General features: G+C 56.6%; 1 protein-coding gene across 6 annotated transcripts in view; it reads right to left on the reverse strand.

Moving 5' to 3' along the window:
- Positions 1–4999: 4999 nt before the first annotated feature.
- Positions 5000–19828, reverse strand: part of HIC2 (HIC ZBTB transcriptional repressor 2) — a 32083-nt gene continuing 17254 nt past the window's right edge. The window contains exons 2-5 of one of the 6 annotated variants that reach the window (XR_013443429.1): positions 13470–13567; positions 8543–11675; positions 6247–6335; positions 5000–5247 (exon numbers count right to left, since the gene is read on the reverse strand). Coding sequence is in view for 1 of the 6 variants with exons in the window: in XM_036076443.2 (XP_035932336.1) it covers positions 9851–11675; positions 13470–13495 (1851 nt within the window). In the remaining 5 variants the exon portion in view is untranslated. Of the gene's footprint in view, positions 11676–13469; positions 13568–19828 lie in introns of those variants that run through there. The other 5 variants (XR_013443428.1, XR_004912276.2, XR_004912275.2 and 2 more) reach the window with 5 other exon arrangements.

Below are 19828 nucleotides of genomic sequence, written 5' to 3' on the forward strand. Positions count from 1 at the left end.
AGCACTGTGGCCCAGGGCCATTGCCTCCAGTCACAGCCCCGGCATGAGTCCCCACCAGGTGGCCCTCTGTCCCAGAGCTCCGGAAACCTCCTGCGGACACGGCCCCACCCACCCTGTGAGTCACCGGCCATCCGGGCAGTACCACCATTTACCCCCAGGGTGAGCGGAAGAGCTAGTGCGGCTGAGCACTTGGTGCAGTGCGGGCTATGGGGACTCAGTCGGCATTAGTACTTACCTGCCTGGTCCCTCCGCAGGACTCAAGGATCCCAGAAGTCAGGGGCCACATTCATGCACCGTCAACAAACCCAGGACTGGACGCACACCCACCTGCCACAGAGAAGCCAGTGGTGATGTCCCCTTGGTGCTGGCCCTGATCTCACATCAGGGACACCTGCAGGTGGCGATCAGCTTTGTCACCTGTGGCCAGAAAGAAGGGCTGACCATGAAATAGGCTAACACCAAAACCGTTTGGTGACAACATTTCCTAAACTCACCGGTCAGCGGCATTTGCAGAGACCAGTGCAGGCGGAAGGAGAACTGCAGGCTCTCTTCCCAGAAAGCCAAGCGCCCAGGACAGGGGGTTCGTTATGGCCGGCTGGTGACTGGTAAGACTTCCAGCATCTCTGCCTCATGCTGAGAAAGACAGCCCCGGCCCTGAGAGTGGGCCAGCCTCCTACACTGATGCCAACACCTGCCCCGCTCCCCACCTTTCCCAAGAAACCAGACCCTTTCCTCTATCTGGTTTCTCCAGCATAGAGGCCAGCTCTCAGCTGGTGGGATGCAGAGGCCGTCTAGGGCACGTGGCCACCTGCTCTCCCAGGGAGCCTGCGCACGCCGCCCTCTGCTGGCCACCCTCCTACAGCCAGCTGCTAGGGGACCGCCCTCTTCAGTGACCGCTTTCTTCAGGGCGAGGTTCCTGCAGGTTCCAGGTTGAGGGGGTGCTGGGCTTCCTGCCCCGAGGAGAGAGGGGCCGACGCGAGGCCATGAGGCCAAGCCTGCAGAGCCTGTGGTGTGAACGCAGACAGACGGAAGGCTGCCTGGGACTCCTGTGGCCACCTAAGGCTGCACGTGGCACACCCCTGTGTACCCCATTATGGGCTGAGTTGTGTCCTCCAGAATCCCTATGTTGAAGGGTACCCCCCCACCCCCACCTCCCAGCAGCCTCCTTCCTCAAGGCCCAGGGCTGTAGGAGGGCCAAGGCCGGCCTGTGCCAAGGAGATAGGCAGAGCCAGTCGGGTGCCTGGGCCACTCGAGCATAGGTCTCACACGTGTCCACACATTCTCACTCAGACTCTGGATGTGCACAACACCTACAGGTGGCCCACAGAAGCAGGGGTGGTACCTCAGAATCCCCAACGGCAACATTTTGTGGCGTACCTGAGACTTCAATGACATACCCTGGCTTTTACCAGGTTTGAAGAAGGGGCCATTTCAAAGTTCCCTGTCCATTTGGTATACAACTTAGCAAACGCCCTTGTAGAAGGTCTCCTGGGAAACAGTTCTTGAAATATTTAGATACTTCCTCACGCAAGGAAGTGGAAACAGCCTCTAGTTCACTCATCCTGACCTTGTCCTTTTTCCCTCCTTCCTTCTTATTTGGACACACAGAGCCGACCATGACCCTCACTCACAATTTTTGGCCTAATGACAACAGAGGAGTTGTTTCCTACTCTTCCCTGTTCCTTTTTTTGGCTCATTCTTGACTACTTAGAACTCCTTCACGGGGCACCTGGGTGGCTCAGTCGTTAAGCGTCTGCCTTCGGCTCAGGTCGTGATCCCAGGGTCCTGGGATCGAGCCCCACATCGGGCTCCCTGCTAGGCAGGAAGCCTGCTTCTCCCTCTCCCACTCCCCCTGCTTGTGTTCCCTTTCTCGCTGTCTCTGTCAAATAAATAAATAAAATCTTTAAAAAAAAAAAAAAGAATTCCTTCATTGCTGTCTACCTCAAATGGCTTTTGGAAAGAGGCATGTTTTAGATTAAACACTTTATGGAAGGAAACAGCAGTGCCCACATCAAAATCTGTCTTTGATTTCTAACTATGGAACTCCTCCCTAACCTAGCCCTGACTTACGGTCAGCCTGCAATAGGACATTTCATCTCACCTTTCACCCTTCTCTAGAATGCTCTTCAAGCCCCACTTCCGCATAAGGTCCTCTCACTCAGAAGCGCCACGGCCAGCTCAGCCCAGGAGAAAGCAGTGTCTCATCTCCCTTCATCCCACACATCTTAGGTGACCACTGGATTGATTCCAAGAAGCTTTTTAGGGTGTCATTCTTGAATATCAGAGCCTGCCAAGGTCACCCAACATTTGAGGAAAGCCTTTAAAATTATTTTTTAAAAGGTAAAAACTAACCTAAAGTGGGAATCTAAAAGGGAATTAGATACAAGGAACAGAAGAAAATGTAAAAAAAAAAAATTAAATTTCCCTTAGAAATTAAATCTATGAAAAGAGAACAAAATGCAATAATCAAAGAAGGGAAATTAAAAATAACGGCTGACACGTTTCAAAAACCAGTAGATTTACTGAAGAAACAGGTATCCAGAATGAAACCAATCCATCAAGTGCCCAGCCCAATGAATGGACAAACCACCTGAAATAGAAACAATCCTAAAAGCTTCCAGAGAAGGTTACATACAAAGGGAACTGGACTTCTCATCACATTGGAAGGTAGAAGCCAATGAAGCAACACTTTCCAAATTCAGCAGGAAAATGATATCCAATCTACAATTCTATACCCAGCCAAACTATCGATTCTGTGTAGTTTAAAAACATTTTCAACATTCAAAGTTTCAAAAAACCTACCTCCCATATGTTCTTTCTCAGGATGGTACCAGAGAAAACATACTACCCAAACAAGCATGTATAATCTAAGAAAAGAACACACAGGATCCAGAAAGCTGGGCTTCCAAAGCAGGACAGAAAACTTTTCCCACCCAATCTGTGCAGGAAAGCAGCAGGTTCCACATGGGTGTCCCCGGGGGTGGAGGGCAAATAACAGAAAAAATAGCGTCTGATTCTGTGGAAAACTGTACTGGGAAGGATCTCACAGAGTTACAGAGTGGAGGAAGACAGAGACACAAATCAATCTGAGTAACTGAAAACATAATCAACCTCCACAAGAACAAAAAATGGTACAAAAAGATGTGCTACACCACTTGGCTCAGCAGTGAACAAAGACACACGGTGATCATGGCAAGTATGATCAGGAAATTGCATACTTCACCAGTTCTTATAAATGAAGTTCAATGGAACATAGCCATGCCCACCTGTTACATTGTCATGCTGCTTTAGCACCATGACAGCAGGGTTGTGAAGTCCCTGCAGAGACTCTATGACCCACAAAGCCTAGAATAGTTACTATCTGGCTACTTTACAGAAGTTTCCCAACCACTAGATTGAACTAAACTACTTGGGGAATTTAAGGGAAGGGGAAGAGGGTATAAATGCACTAAAATGAACTAAAATCCTCATCTATAGGTCCAGATTCTTAAAAGGATGAATTAAGATAGCAGGATAATACTACTATTTAGAAATGTGGAGATACATAAGAAATGCTACAAATTAAAAGTGGGTGTCTGCATACATTGTGATGGGGCTAAGGGAACAAAAAACTCTTTTTAAGACTTTTTCTTTTTTTAGTAATCCCTACACCCAATGGGAGGCTCGAACTTATGACGCCAAGATCACATATGTCACATGGTCTTCCAACTTAGCCAGTCCAGGTGTCCCTGTTTTAAACCTTTTAAAGGAACTTTTGATTATTTAAACTATGGTCAGTTATTGCTTTGATAAAACCAAAAAATAATTTTTGAAGATTTTATTTGACAGAGAGAGAGCGAGAGAGGGAACACCAGCAGGGGGAGTGGGAGAGGGAGAAGGGCAGGCTTCCTGCTGAGCAGGGAGCCTGATGCGGGGTTCCATCCCACGACCCTGGGATCAAATCCTGAGCCAAAGGCAGACGCTTAATGACTTGAGCCACCCAGGCGCCCCCAAAAAAGAATTTTAAGAGAGTTGAACTGGACGCCTGAGTGGCTCAGTTGGTTAAGTGACTGCCTTCATCTCAGGTCATGGTCCTGGAGTCCCAGGATGGAGTCCCGCATCAGGCTCCCTGCTCCCCCCTCTCATGCTCTCAAAATCTTTTAAAAAATAAATAAAAGAGTAGAACAGGTGGTACCTGGCTGGCTCAGTAGGTAGAGCATGTGACTTTTGATCTCAGGGTTGTTAAGTTCGAGCTCATTAGGCGTAGAGATTACTTAAAAATAAAACACACACACACATTTAAAAAACAAAAATTGAACGAAACTTACCATGGATTAGAGCAGCAATGCCCATATTCTTCTGGGGGTCCCAGGCTCAACCGCTGCTTCCCTGGAGCCACTTGGACATCTGAAGCCCCCAGTCAGGGATCTAAGCTGGCTGACCACCCTCCCGGTCCCATCCTTGATGTTCCTCCCGGATCTTCACTCATCCTGGGAATTCCCACGCTGGTAGGTGGGAAGGACAGTCCCGAAGCAAACTGGAACTACTGTCCCTGCCTCTGGAGACTAAGATTATCCCTTCCTTCCTCCCCTCCTTGACCCCAAGCAGGAAGCAGGAGCAGTGGGCAAGAGAGAGCCCTTGCCCTGCCCCAGCCTGACTCTGCTGCTCCAACAGGTGGTCCTGGGCATGGGCCAGACCTCCCCTCATCCAGTCCACCAGGTCCCTGTCCCCGCCAACATATCCACTGCTCCCTAAACCATCTTAGCCAACCCGGGACAACACTGCCCAAGAGGATGCTGACTCTAGGGTGCTGGGTCCCTGGACCAGTGCCCAAGCCCAGGATGCACACATGTTGCCAAGTGAGGTCCCAGCCCCATCTGAAACCCACCCTTAGGACGGTAGTGGGCACATGCCCATCCCAGCTCCCACCCTCCTAGGTCTTGGAAGTGCTGGACACAGAAAGGAAAGCAGTATGTCATTTAGTAAGAACAACCACAGAACACAGAAGTCCCACATAAGATAGTTTTCAATCAAGCTTTTAATGAAAAGATCATAAAATAACAGTTTCTCATCACTGTACATTAAGACTGCACGCTTCTGAATGGAGAGATCAGTCGTCGGTGAATTGCTTTTCTATGACACTTGAGGGCTGCGTACTTGCAGCTCTGACCTGAATTTATCCAAACTCTCAAAGGAAGTGAGCTCGATGTGATGACTGACAGCGGCGGTGGCCAGTACAGGAGTGCGATCACGGTGTCCCTCCCCCTTCTGGGAAGGGAACAGAGTAGGACGTGATCCCTCTTCCAGTTCTGATTAAACAAAACAGCTATAACCCCATCCCTCCCCCTCCCCCTCGAGGTATTTGCGAATGGGCAGCTGCCCAAACTGGGGTCCCCCAAGGGGGGAGGGGGAAAACAAGTGATGGGTGGGATACAGAGAGGCTCCCCTCAGCACCTGGCCCCACGGGGCCCCGCCAAGTGGAGGGGGGGAGCCCTGGGGATCCTCCCTGCCCCAAGTGAGGTCTGTTATGCAGCATTTTTGAGGTCAATAAATTACAGCAATAAATAGCAAGGTGAGGTAGGGGGAGGGGTTCCCGGTAGAAAAATTAAAGTGGTGACTGAAGCTGATGGGGGAGGGGTCCTAGGAAGGGGGTCCTGGGCAGCCTCAATTCCCACAGCGCACATCCACCCCCTGATCTGGAATGTCACACTGAGGCTCTGGTTAGGTCCCTCTCCATCCCATCACTCCTGGCATCGGATTCACAGGTTCAGTAATGTCTGCCCCAATGTGACCCTGGGGAAGAGCAAGGGCCTTGGTCCCTTTGAGGGGCACAGCAGGGCTGAGATCCCTTGTCTGTTCTTCGGAGGCCTGGTGCCTCTGCTTTCGTCCCCCAAGCTAGGGGGCGGACGGATGCAGCCACCTCTTCCCTGAGCCCTGCCCTCCTGGCTGCCCAGGCCTCCCCCACTCAGGACGGCTGTGGGGAGGGTGGTAGGGTCTGCCTGCCCAGCCTGCCCAGCCCAGATCGCACTCCTGCACACGGCCCAGTCCAGTGAATACTGACCGGGTGGGGGTGGGGGCACAGCGGGACAGCCCAGCGCCCCCGAGTGGTGACGAACAGGAAATACACACACGGCTGCGTGAGGTTCCAAAAGTCCGTCAAGGTCCAGATTGTTCATTTCACAGGCTGAGGTGTATGGCTATGCTGCGAGTCTCTGAGATTCTTATTTGCTTAAAGGTTCGTCTTTTCTTTTTTTTTTTTTTTTTTACCTTTTTTTGCAATCCTGGAGGAGCCCTTGGGGTGGCTCGGTCTGGTGGGAGCGAGCGGTGGCAGAGCTGGCCGCTCACTCTCCCCAAGTCTGAGAAATAAATACATTCATCACTGCACAAACATATTGATACAAAAACAACACTGTTCAGAGTGTTTGCACCGTCTGTGTTGGTAAGGACCAGCCCAGTGAGCCCCCCCACCCACTGCCGGGGGTGGGGGTGGGGGTGTCCCCTGGGGGTGGGGACCCACTGGAGTCAACGGAGCTGTGCAAAGGTCCCGGGGCTTTTTGGCTTGAGAGGGACCCTCACATCAACCCACCCCGAGGGTCGCAGGCAGAGTGGGGGAGATGGGAGGGCCCTCCATCCCAGGGCCCTAGCCCAGACTCGGGTCCCATGGCCAGAGCCAACGGCCATCCCCTGCTGTGCCAGCTGGCCGGGACCCCCACGGTCCGGCCAGGAGGCCTGGGGGCCGGTCAGCACCGGCCCACGCTCTTTGGTGCCAGCTGGGCTTTGAGAGGCCTGGGGCTGGGGAGGAGGGCTCAGGTGAATCCAGGGGGGCTCCGTGCCTGCCCCGGCCGCCCCTCTGCCCGTGAGCTGACTCAGAAGGGCCTCCAGCGTAAGGTGGGGATTCACTGGGACTGGCCTTACAGCTGCTGAGGTCTGAAACTGTAAAAGTTTATGTAAACAATGAGATAAATATATTAGTATCTTTTTTTCTGAGCCCATTGAGGTTCCATACTCATTCAAAATGTGCTTTGGTTTAAAAAATAGGTTTTGTGAATTTGGGTATGAGCTTTTTTTTTTGTTTTTTTTTTGTTTTTTTTTTTTGTTTGTTTATCCTCTCTTTCCTACATGACATCTGCTATTTTCTCTGTTTCCTGTTTCTCCGAAACATTCAGGAATTAAGTGACTAAAGCAGAGAACTGTAAGCCGCCCTTGGCCTCCAACGGCCTAATTTCCTTGTGAGGCTCTTAACACATTTCCACGCACACACTCGCAAGCACACACTCCACATGAAATCAAAGGGAAAAGAAAACAAAACCAAGTGTTGTGTTAGTCCCACCCCTCCCCACAAACCCTTAAAATCTTAAATAGGAAACTAGTGTTTTGCTTTCTTGTTAAAATACAGAAAAGGCTCGATACAATACTCAGGTGGGTACAATACTATGTCGCACGAACGTCGTTGAGTGAGGGGCCTTTGCGCCCAGTCCCTGAAGTTCTGCAAGTGAATCACCTACTCTCACGGGTCACCTCATGAATGCAGCCGCCCACAGCCCAAGAGGCCACACACAGGCCGGGCGCGCGCGTGCGTACAACTCCCGTGCGGTACAGACTTTGTGTCGTGTGGCTTAAGTGCTGACGGAGTGGGGTGGGGTCGGGAGGGCGGAGAGGCCTGGAAAGGACCCTGCCCCCCTCACCTGACTTCCGGGAACACGAGACCCTGGGTCCAGTGCTCCTTTCCCACACAGAGGGAGTAAGACCCAACTTGGGGCTCGGGGCGCCTTGAGATAGGCTCAGCCAGGAGCCCTCACTTGCAAAACACGCCCTTCCCCATTCGGGTCCCTGAACTCAGGCTGTTTTCAGCTGGAGGGTCTCTGGAGGGGTGAGGGTAGAGGATGACTCTAGAATTTTTTGGTCTGAACTTAAAAGTAGAAAGAAAAAAAAAAAAAGCATGAAGCAAAATGAAAACAAAGCCGCTGGCCCAGCCCTACAGCGGCCTTGGTCTGGCCTCGCGAGCCTGACCCTTGGCCCATGGAAGGGTCCTGAGGCTGGCAGAGAAAACCCACGGTGAGGGGCGAGGGGTGGGACTCCAGACAGGGCCAAGACAATTAATGGCAGCCAGCCTCTTGCCAGAGTGGCCAGGACCGCCCCGAGAAGGTGCCAAAGCAGGGCAGGCCCCCTCCCTGTCCCCCAGGGGGGTATACATCACTTTGGTCAGTGCCTCCCCATGCCTCTGCACTGGCCTGGCAGGGGCTGCTGCTCTCCCAAGCTCCAGCTCTTGCAGGCCCAAGGGGCAGGATGGGGGGGGCTCACTTCCACCTCATCCTGGCCCTGGCGGGGAGCTGCAAGGAGCTGGCCCTGGCGGTGAGGCTCCACACCCTGATGTCACATGGGGCTGGGGCTAAAGCACTCACCCACCGCACCCCCAACCCAGGCCCAGATCAGAAGCACACACGGGCTCCCTGATGCTCAGCAACACTCAGAACACCTGCAGGTGACACAGCGAGCGGTGCGCTCCGGGGCGCAGAGCCCCTCTCTGAGGGCGCTGGGGGTGGGGGGGGCCCAGGAGGCTCACCCACACGCGAGTCTTCCTGTGCACACTAACAGGAGGAAACCAAGTGTCACGGCCTCAGCTGCCAGCCACCAACACACTGTTCTCGTGGATTCAAGAGGTAGCAAAAGGTCAGAAGTCTCTCCACCTTGATCGGTAAGGAAGGAAGGAAAGCTCAGTTATCTGTCCACATGCACCGCGCACACTACATACATACATACATACATACATACATACACACACACACACACACACATACAGAAAATGAAAAAAGAAGAGTACCGACGGCTCTGGCATGGAGTCCAGCCTCCCCCCTCCCCCCCACAAATCCCAGACCTTCCAGTTCAAACATTCACATAAACGTTACACTGGTTTTTCTCTTAACAAAAAAGAAGTACCTCTAAACAAAGAATATTCCTCAGAAACTATAGGAAAATCACTCTCTCTCCTGAGGCAGCCGAGGCGGGGCTCGGGGCCCAGGGAAGCCTTTGGCCAAGAAGGGCTTCTGGGGCCTGGAGGGGTGGGCGCCCCTCAGCCCACAGCCAGGGCGGGGGCGGGAGGGGCAGCTGCCCCTGTACATTCAGTCTGCAGACCCAGGCTCAGCCCCGAGGGGCCGGGAGGAAAATAAACTCTTGTTGGTTTTGGTTTAGAAAACAAAATTCAAAAAGAAAAAAGGAACAGATCAGTAGGAATAACAGCAACATAGGCCCAGAGGGCTCTTTAGCTGTGGAGAGGTAGGCGGTGGGGGCCCCCTGACTGTCCCAGCGCCAGTGAGCAGTGACCGCTGGCTCGAGGAAGGAGGGCTCTGTCCCCTCCCCTCCGGCACCGCTCCCCAAAGAGCCAGGGTGGCCCGCACACAGACAAGCACTCGTGCACGCACACAGACTGCGCCCCTGGCCACGGGGCAGCCCTGCTCCTCCCCAGCGGAGGGAGGCCCCCACTTCCCCCTGCTCTGACCCGGCCTGCAGGAAAGGGGCCAGGTCCCATCGAGACCCCCGTGACCCACTCCCACAGGCCCTGCAGTGGCCCCTCTCAGGAAGCCGGGGGCCAGGGTGGAATCGGGAGGTAGACTGCACACCAGCAATGTGCACTCGGAGCTCGGGCCTCTCGGCTTCCCTCCTCTCGCTTCCCTTGGTACAGACTTGTCCATTAAAGCTCTGGGTGTGGGGGGCGGGGCTGGCTGCAGGTGCCCCCAGGAGCCACCCCCACGGGACCTGGGGGTCCTGGCCCCTCCCGCCCGGCCTCCGTGCTTCTTTCTTCCTTCCTTCGGTTGGCTCCCGAGGGCGAGTCTGCAGAGGGCAGCCTCGGGCCGGGGAGAAGGGTCTTTGGCTTCTAGGAGGGAGAGGTGTGCATGCGCAGGTGGCTGATGAGGTTGCGCTGCTGGGTGAACTTGCCCCCGCAGAGCTGGCACTCGTAGGGCTTCTCGCCCGAGTGCACACGCATGTGCTCGGTGAGGCGGTACTGGCGGGTGAAGCGCATGCCGCACTCGTCGCAGGCGAAGGGCTTGAGGCCCAGGTGGCTCCGCATGTGGCGCGTCATGGTGCCGCGCTGCGTGAACATTTTGCCGCAGATGTTGCAGGGGAAAGGCCGGGTCAGCCAGTGTGTCTTCTCGTGCTGCCGCAGCGTGGCTGGGTCCTTGTAGGTCTTCTCGCAGACCGAGCACTTGAAGGGCCGGGGCTCGGCCGTGTAGGCTGCGCTGGGCGCCGACAGGTCCTCGGCCTCCTCCTCAGCGCCCCCACTGCCCGTCTCGTAGGCACCCTCCTCCTTGATAAACAGCTCCTCCTCCGTGTGTGTCTCCACGTGGGCATTGAGCTGCTCGGAGCTGGGGAAGCCTTTGGCGCAGGGGATGCACACATACAGGTTGTCCCCATAGGACACGGTCTCGTAGCCCTCCTGCCGGTACATGTAGTGCGTGCCGGCGTGGCCACTGCCCCCCTCGCTCCCACTCTGCCCGCTGTCCTCACTCCCATCCTTGCCGTTCTCCTCCTCCTCCTTGCAGGGGTACGGGGGCTCCACGTAGGGCCCACTGGGGCCACCCCCCCCAACGCTGCTGGCCAGGATGCCATTGGGAACCCTGTCCCCTAGCCCCTCGCCCTCTTCCCCTGGGCAGGGGCCCTTGGGCCCCGCTTCCCTCCGCTCAAAGGGGGACCCCACCCTGGGCTCCTTCTTGCTCCACTCCTTCTTGCGGGCCGAGTGCCGCAGGCTCTTCCGGGGCTGCCCACCGGGTCCCTCCAGCAGGCTCAGGTGGTTGTCCTCGGCCCCCTCCAGGTCCATGGGCTCATTGGGGGTGCCCCCCAGCTCAGCATAAGAGGCACTGTTGGCAACAGGAGGGGCGGAGGCTGAGAGGGGCGAGCCGTGCTGACTGTCACTCAGCTGGGCTGAGTCGTCAGGGGTCAGGGGGGGACCGGGGGTGGCGGGAGGCAGGGGAGGGCTCTTCTTGGACAAGTCCAGGCCCAGCTCCTGCTCGCAGCCCCCGCTGCTCCCATTGGTGCTGCAGCTGCCCAGGCCGGCCTCCCCGCTGGCTGGACAGACGGCCCGGCCCAGGCCATGCACACCCTCCTGGCTGGAGCCTCCGAGGAAGAGCTCGTCATCCGAGCCTTTGGCCTGGGGGAGCTCCTGGGGGGTGTGGGCCCCCTTTCGTCCGTCCACGAGCCCCGGATACCGCGCCTGGATGACGGAGGCTGTGGACAGCCGCTGGCTGCGGGGCGGCCTCCCCATGCCAGTGGCACCCACCCGACCGGAGCCGAAGGGCTTGCCGGCTCGCTTGAGTTTACGGCGGCAGAGCGCTGCCAACTCGGGCAGCTGGAGGTAGCTGGCGGCAGTGAGGAGAGTGCTGAAGTTGGGCTCGGCCGGCTGGTCGCTGGGCAGCAGCTTGCCCGTGTAGATGAAGTCCAAGATCTGCTGGAACACCGTGGAGCTGACCATGTCTGTGTCCAGGTTGATGAGGTTGTCGTGCAGGACCAGGGACTTGAAGTAGATGCTGCTGGCAGCCAGGACGTTCTTGTGCGCACGGAAGATGGAGTTCTCCACCATGATGATGACATCACACAGGAAGCCCTTCGTCCTCTGCTGGTTCAGCTGCAGCAGGAGCTGCTTGGAGTGGCTGGGCAGCTCCATGTCGGGCCCCATGTCCCCACGCCCCGCCCACGCGTACCACCTGTGGGCAAGAACAGGCGCATGGGCATTAGCCACCTGGGAGCCTCCGGCAAGGGCTCCAGGACAGGGTGGGGCTGTGGTGGTGTGCTCAGGGAGGCCTCACCAGGCACGGTACCCAGGAAAGGAACTCACACTACCCATGGGGACTCATGCTGCCCGAAAAGCGACAGGGGCACCGGTCCCATTTGCACAGAAGCAGAGGACAATGGTCACGTGGTGCTGAGCGGAGAAAATGGGATGTGACTTTGGCTCCACAGCCCAGGGCACCCTCTCCACACTAAAGAAGTCGGCCACAAGCCCGCAGGAGACTAAAAAATGACGAGCAGGGGACCGTGAGGTGCTGGGAAGCAGCAGGGACTGAGGTGAGCAGAAGCTCCCAGGTGGGCTCACTTCCCACACGGGCAGGCAACTTCCCAGTTTTTAGGACAAGCTAGAAATTGAGATTTTCAGGTTGCATCTCCCAATGCCAAATAAAGGTTCTTTTTCCTTAAATAGCACGTGGACCAAATCAAATATGCAGCCTCCACCTGTGACCTCTGCTCTGCCCCGGGTGCCTCTCAAACCCGCGGCTTCCCAGTCAGGTGTGCCAACGCTCAGTCCTGCCTGCACACACGCTGCAGTCCGGCCACAGTCCCCTGCCGGCGCCTGCTCCCAACCCACAGGGGCCTCGCCCCCGGGAGGGCCCTGAGCACCCCAGCCTGGGTCTCTAGGTGCTGAGCAGAAAAGGGGGCCTGGTCAAGCCCCTGGCACCACCGGGGCCCCGGGAAAAGCAGCCAGCTGGCCCTGCCAGACCGGCACAGACGCTAACTGATGCCATTAATAAACAGAGAGAGGCCGCTGACCTCCACGGGAACCATGCAGGTGGGCTGTGCAACAGCATGCACATGGGTCTCTGAGAGCAGGGTGCTCTGACCAGGCGGCCACCCCAATGAGCAGCAGGACCTGAGCACAAGGTGTGGCTCCCTGCTCCCTCCGGCCCTTCAGGGAACATGCACCCTCCCACAGGCAACTCTGTGCCATGCAGTTGACAAGGGTACCTTCATGTCCTTCAGCTCAGGGCTCAATCTCTGAAAGTGACTGCTCTGAGCCTTGCCCCACCTGGGACCCCTCTGCCTCTACCAGTGTACCCAGCCCAGTCCTGCCTCCCTTGGGGCAGAGTCTGAAGGGATCACGCCCACGTTGCCTTCCTGTAACACAAACACTTCCCGCGCCCCACTGCCCCATGCCTGCCCTCATTTGCAAAGACAGAGGAAAACCCTACTAACCGCGCACACCCCAAAGGCGGCCTCAGAACTGTGAACACACGTGGGGGAGACACGGCCGCAAGCTAGCACTCAGGGCCTAATAGGAGGCAGCAAGCACCCGCTCAGCCAGCACAGCCTTACAAGCCCACTCAGCTGGGGCTCAGAGGCTAGAGCCTACATCCCGAGGGAACCTACCCTCTGCCACCCCCTGCCCCTCAGCCAGCCAGGAAGGGACAAAGAGCCCAAGGCACGGTTTCCACACTGGCCGGGACACCCAGCCCCAAGGAAATGCAGTGTCAGCCCCACCAGCACTAAGGATACCTGGTGCTCCCAGGCTGGCAAGAGAGGGCAGGCCAAGGGCAGGAGGTCCCGTCCTCCAAGAGCCTGTGAGCCACAGCAGCCCCTCCTCTGCAGGCTGAGGGCAGTGGGCCCCAGCCTCACCTGCATGCTACCCAGCACTGTGTGCACATGAAGGGCCAGGCTGCGAACTGCAGGGCTGTGTGGGCAGCCCAGGTGGCCCTCCCCCTCACTTCCCCCCCTCCCCAGCCTACCGGAGTGCCAGGGGCCCAGAAACCATGTGCGCAGCAGCCAGCGGGGGTGGCCTCCTTGAGCGCGCGGCCTCCCTGGGGGTGCATCAATGCCTGGTCACCTGAGGAGGAGAAGATGGACAGGGTCAGCTGGACAGACATCAGCCAAGGGCGAGAAGGAGCGCCAGTAAAGGGGCAGGCACCTGGTAGTCCCGGGGCCCTCACTCCTGGGAAGGTCTGGGGTCTCTCTGGCTGGGGTGCCAGGGGCAGCCACAGTGCCCAGCAGCCATCAGGCCCGGTGGCAGGGAAGGCCACAGGCCTGGAGAGCTCAGCAGGGCTGCACTCTTCTCCCACCCAGAAGATTTAGGGTACTCTTCAGGGCCCCCTAGGCCTGTTGGGGAGCTGGTGGCAGGCGGCCTGGGCAAGGCCCTTCTCAGGCTGGCCACATTTACATAACAAAAGGTCAAAATTGGAGGCACTAGTGCAATGGGCTATTTATAAGAACCAGTCTCAACCGCTTCTGGCTCTCCTGCCTCCTTCCCTTCCTGATCTGCTCCCGCCACCCCCTCCCTGCCCAGAGGGCCCAGCCCCCTCCTGCCCAGCCCAGTCGGACCACATGGCCTCCCCTCGCAGGAGTTTCTGCAGGCCTGGCCTTTCAATACCAGCCCGCCAAAGCCAGCTGCCGCCAGATGTAAAGGTCTCCTTCTGCCCCCACCACCCCCCCTCCCCCAGAGATGCAGGTCCCCAGGGAGGGGGATCCTGAGGTTCTGACTTTTTGCACCCCACTCAGCAAGCCTGGGCTCCCTTGGAATGGAGCCAAGGGTGGGGGCGGAGGCGCACAGCAGCCTGGAGCCCATCCCTGCCTGCCCTTCCCCCACCCCCAGGGCCAGGGCGGCTCAGCAGGTCCCTCAGGAATGTGACCAGACCCGGGGTGCGGGGTGGCTGGGAGGCCTCCGCTCCAGCCAGCCAGCTGTCTCTCTGGCCCCCAGCACAGTCCTCCTCTCATGGGGTGGCCCGGGGGTGTGGGAAAGTGGGGAGGGGGAACGGTTGGTCCAGAATCCCACCCATGGCCCAGATGGCAGGAGAACCAGTTCTGTTGGTCCAGAGGCCTGAGAGCACCTTCGTCTGCATTTAATGAAGGCCCTGGACCCCTTGCGTGTGTAGAGAGTTCAGGCTCTCCTGCCAAGTGACACCAGAGGTGGCCAGCAGGACAGAGTAGAGCTCAGCCTTAGGAAGGGGGGCAGAGACCACCTCAGCGCTGGCGAGAGCAGCCCTGAAAAATGAAGTGGGAGCCACAGCGATGTGTTCGAGCCTACCAGATGCCCACCACACAGCCTGCTCCCCACCAGATCTCAGGGCAACCCAAGCCCTGCTGGGGCACAGCGTCCACACCGTGGCCCCCAATTTAGCACATACCAGACCCCGCAACTAGGGATTACCTGCCCTCGTCAGAGATCAGGCCAACAACCACTGAACACCACGCACAGAGGGGGCAGCAGAACAGAACTTGGGGGCTTCCACAGGTACTCACTGCTCCAGCCCTGCCAGCCACTTCACCAGCCACGGGAAGGCAGAGTGACTGACCAAGGTCTCCGAGGTTGGGTCAGACATGACTCTTCTTGGGCCCAACTTCCCCACAGGGACTCCACAGGACAGGGCTGAGTCGCCTTCCCAGTGCCCTCCACTGGGTGGGGCCACAGCGGGGCTGCCTGCTGGGCGGTCAGAGCCAGCACAATGCCACCCTACCTGCCTCCCACCCCAGGCGGGGCCAGGGAGGCCGCCACCACCGACGTTAACCTCACCACAGGGGAGGGGGCGCCCCACTACTGCGGGGCCAGGACCCCCGCAAAGCCTTGCTCTTTTCTTCCGAGCCAACAGGAACAAGCAGACGATCCTCTGCCCTACAGCTCAACACGGGCTGGAGGAGGAGCAGGCACCTGTGCTGGAGAGGTCACAGCCCCAGGGGAGGCGGGTGCCAGAGAAACATGACCGTGGGGGCTGGCCCAGTAAGCTGGCAGCGCAGTCCCCCACCGGGTACAGGGGCTTGGTGCCCAGCCTTGGCAGGAGCCCACAAGCTGGGATGAAGATACCACCTGGCACCAGCTCCTGGCACCCAGCAGCCCCCTGGCAGCAGGCCCAGGCAGTGTGCCTATCAGCCCCAAGGATCCACACCCAGCTCAGAACCGTTGCCTGCCGGAGCACTGGCTCCAGGAAGCCCAGGATCTGGGGCAGTGGGATCATCAGGTACTCCTCTGAGGCCAAGACCTAGCCCATCTTGGGGGGGCAGGGGGAGATGAGTCCCTGGCTAGGCTGACCCCGGGGGAAGGGCAGTAGGAAAAGAGTCCCTGGGGAAGGCCAGCTCTGGCTTCTTGTGAACACAGAAGGGAGAATGAACAGAGAGACCTGGCTATAACACCTGGATTCCCTTCCCAGGTCCTTGTTTACAAAATGGTCCACCCCCACCTACCCAGCTGGGCTGTTAGGCAGAGAACTACACAGGTCTCTGCTGAATTCTCATGCCCTTTTCTCCCCCTCCAAGTCCCTGCCAGAGAAAAGCCAGACACGCCCCCGCCCCGCCACACACACACACACACACACACTGAGGTGAGGGCAGGCCCAGGGCCCAGACACCCCAGACTCTTAAAACACACACCCACTCAGGGGCGCCTGGGTGGCTCAGTCGTTAAGCGTCTGCCTTCCGGCTCAGGTCATGATCCCGGGGTCCTGGGATCGAGCCCCGCATCAGGCTCCCTGCGCAGCGGGAAGCCTGCTTCTCCCTCTCCCCCTGCTTAGTGTTCCCTCTCTGGCTGTGTCTACTCTGTCAAATAAATAAATAAAATATTTAAAAAACACAAAACAAAACACACACACCCGGGGCGCCTGGGTGGCTCAGTCGTTAAGCATCTGCCTTCGGCTCAGGTCGTGATCCCAGGGTCCTGGGATCGAGCCCCATATCGGGCTCCCTGCTCGGCAGGAAGCCTGCTTCTCCCTCTCCCACTCCCCCTGCTTGTGTTCCCTCTCTCGCTGTGTCTCTGTCAAATAAATAAATAATATCTTTAAAAAAAAAAAACACACACACACCCACCGAAGGGAAGGCCAGGCCCACAAAGCTGAGCCGAGGGAGCGGGCCGAGCTCCCTGCACCTGTCCGCTTGCTCCTTCCAGTCTACCCTCCTCACTACAGGCATGAAAGGCCCGACCAGGCAATGCCATCCTGTGGAAAGAAACATCTTGGGGGCACAAATGCCCAATCAACAAACGAGGTTCTGAGGATAGGGGGTGGAAGTATAGGAAAACTATAAATTCTGTATATTCATTTCTGTAATATTCAGAATTTAAAATAATCATGTATTACTTTTACAATCCTAAAAAAAAAAAAAAAGAACTGATGCACGAACATGGATAAATCTCAAAATCATGACGTCAAGTGAAGAAAACCTTACACAAAAGAGTAGAGACCCACAATTCCATTTAAAGTAAGTTCTAGAAAAGACAGAACTAGTCCCTGGTAGAAACAAAATCAAAAGACCCTGTGGAGGGTGAGGTGAGCACTGTTTGGGAAGGAGCATGAGGAACTTTCTGGGCTGAGCATGGCTCTATATCTTTGTTAAGGTGAATGTACTCACTGGTCAAAATTCAAAGGGTTGCCTGAAATTTGGGTACCATGTTGCATATAAATTTTACATCAAATTGAAAACAAAAATTCCAACAAATAGAAAAAGAACAGAGCTTCCAGAGGACATGCCCTTCTCAGCAGCTCACTACCAGCTAACATTCACTCAACCTGGGCACACAAGAAGCAGTTCATGAGGGCAGGGTGGTCATAGCACGAACAAATCCGTCTCCCTCCTGGTTCCATCCTGGCTCGGCAGCCCTTGTGGGTCTTTAGTAGGTAGTCAAAGCCCAAGGCCAAGGATACTCCGAAGACTCCCCCACCCTGCCCCCCAAACACACAGCAGCCAAAAGGCCAATGAGGATGGCGGAGGCATGGCCCCATGGCCTCCTGACCCATGGAACAGCACCCCATTAGGAGCCCCACTTGCCCATGATCCCAGGCAGTCTACATGGCCTCAAGGGCTCGTGGGGAGGCTAGAATGGGGCCAACTTCCAGGCCTCTTTTCCTAGCACCCCACAAAAAGCAGAACATGCTCTGGCCCAGCCTTTCGAAGGCCATGAGAGAAAGTTTTACAATAAAAGTGATCATTGCGGTGCCTGGGTGGCTCAGTCGGCTGGGCATCTGACTCTTGATTTCTCGTTATCAGCTCAGGTCATGATCTCAGGGTCATGAGATGAAGCCCCATGTCAGGCTCCACGCTCGGCATGGAGTCTGCTTGAGATTCTCTCTCCCTCTGCCCCTCCATTTATGCACGCTCTCCCCCGCCCCCACCGAAATAAATAAATAAATACAATCTTTTAAAACAATAAAGTAACGTAAAAGTGATCTTTGCTTAAGCAGAGAGCCCAGGAGAACAATTCCAACCACCTATCCAATGGGAACTGCCCCAACTTAGCCTGGACACTCATTGTGTCCAGAGCCTGGGCTCCAGGAGGCCTAGGCATTCAGAACTACTCTGGTCAGTGGTGCCTGGCTGGCTCAGTCAGCAGAGCAGGCAACTCTTGATCTCAGGGTCGTGAGTTCAAGCCCCATATTGGGTGTAGAGATTACTTAAAAATAAAACTCAAGGAAAAAAAAAAGTAACTATTCTGGTCATTCAACCTCCACTGGTGCCCTCTGGAGACCAGACTGGCAGCAGGCCCTGCATCCCTCCTAGAGACAAAGGAGCACATCCCACCCCCACTTCCAACCCCATGGGTAGGAGCCAGACCCAGGGTGTCGTTTCACAGCTGGCACACTCCCTGACCCTCGTGAGCAGTATGCTCCTGAAAAATGCTGTCCTTTCAACCCAATGCCTAACCTCCTGCAGGCAGGACCCCCCACACACGCTCCAGAGGCAACTGTGGGCACCGACTGAAAGGCTTCCCAATTTCACAAAACTTCTCTACCTCTCTCCCAACCAGAAGGGTGGGCCCTAGAGAGAAAGGTGAAGGACAGGGAAATGGGGCCCACCTGCCTCCCCTCCCTGGGCTGGCCCCTTTGCCCAGATCTCCTAGAAACTTTGCCACCCCACCTCCCTCTCTGGTGGCCCTCCCTCACTTTCTTGAGCGGGACTTCCCACAGGAGTCTTGAAGCTATGCCGGGGGACAGGAGGAACTCCATCCAGCCCACTCCAAAGCACCCAAAAGGAGACTGTCTTTTCTCCTTAACGACCTGGGAAGGAACGCCTAGCCAGAAGTAACGGTGACACAGGAATCTTCCAGCCACCCCTTGCCCACCCAGAGTTCCACTGCCAGATGGGAGACACAAAGCATGCCAAGCAGAGAGGCAGTGCTGGGTACAGCCAGCCACAAGGCAGCTTCCACACCCACAGGGGTTTAGCTCATCTGTGTCAGAGAGGGTCCTAAACATGCTGGCTACTGTCCCCAAGCCTGAATCTGAGGTCAGCATCCACCTTAGTCACAGCTGACCTGTACCTGTCACCTGGTACTCCAGGTATGGCCCTAACAGGTGCCTCTTCCTTGAAGGCCTGGCCCTACCCAGGCTGCAAGAGAACAGCTTGACGGCATGGCGGAGACAAGCTGGAAGGTACAAGCAGGATCCAGAAGAGCACAAGGCCCAGTCCCCAAGCCACCAACCAGCCCTGCATTGGCCAGAAGCCCCAGACCGCGTTCTCCTGTCCCAATGGCCTGGAGTTCTATTCTATATCCCTCTTCTCTTTCTCTTTTTTTAAAGAGAGAAAGAGTGGGGAGAGGGACAGAAGGAGAGAGAGAATCTCAAGCAGACTCCCCGCTGAGCACGAAGTCCGGGACAGGGCTCGATCTCACGACCCTGAGAGCACGACCTGAGCTGAAATCAAGAATCCGACACTCAACTGACTGAGCCAGCCAGGCATCCCCTCTATATCCGTCTTGTCTGTATTCCTCCATGAAGTCTTTCCCATCCCCTTCACTGTTCGGGGGGGAGCCTCTCTCCCCTTCACCCACCCACCCCACCTCAGCCTGCCCCCCTGGGGAAGACTGGCGTGTTATCTCCACCTCCAGGGACAGATAAGACAACAAAGGTCTGGGGGTTAAAGAACCTGCACAAGGTCACAAGAGCACGCAGGTGGCAGAATGAGGACTCAAAGCCTGATCCAGAGCACAGTCCTCCATGCATCAGAAAGAGGGTCTTGGTCTCCAGCTCCACCCTCATCTCCCCCTGCCCACCACCAGCCACCTGCCCATCACAGCAGAGCCTTACCTGGGCTGCATTCTCCTGACCTCAGTGTATAAGGTCAACCCAGCTCCTTTATCGCCTGAGGCCAGTGAGAAGCTTAGGGCTACAAG

The sequence above is a fragment of the Halichoerus grypus genome, chromosome 13 (assembly GCF_964656455.1).
Source record: "Halichoerus grypus chromosome 13, mHalGry1.hap1.1, whole genome shotgun sequence".
Taxonomy (NCBI): Eukaryota; Metazoa; Chordata; class Mammalia; order Carnivora; family Phocidae; genus Halichoerus; species Halichoerus grypus.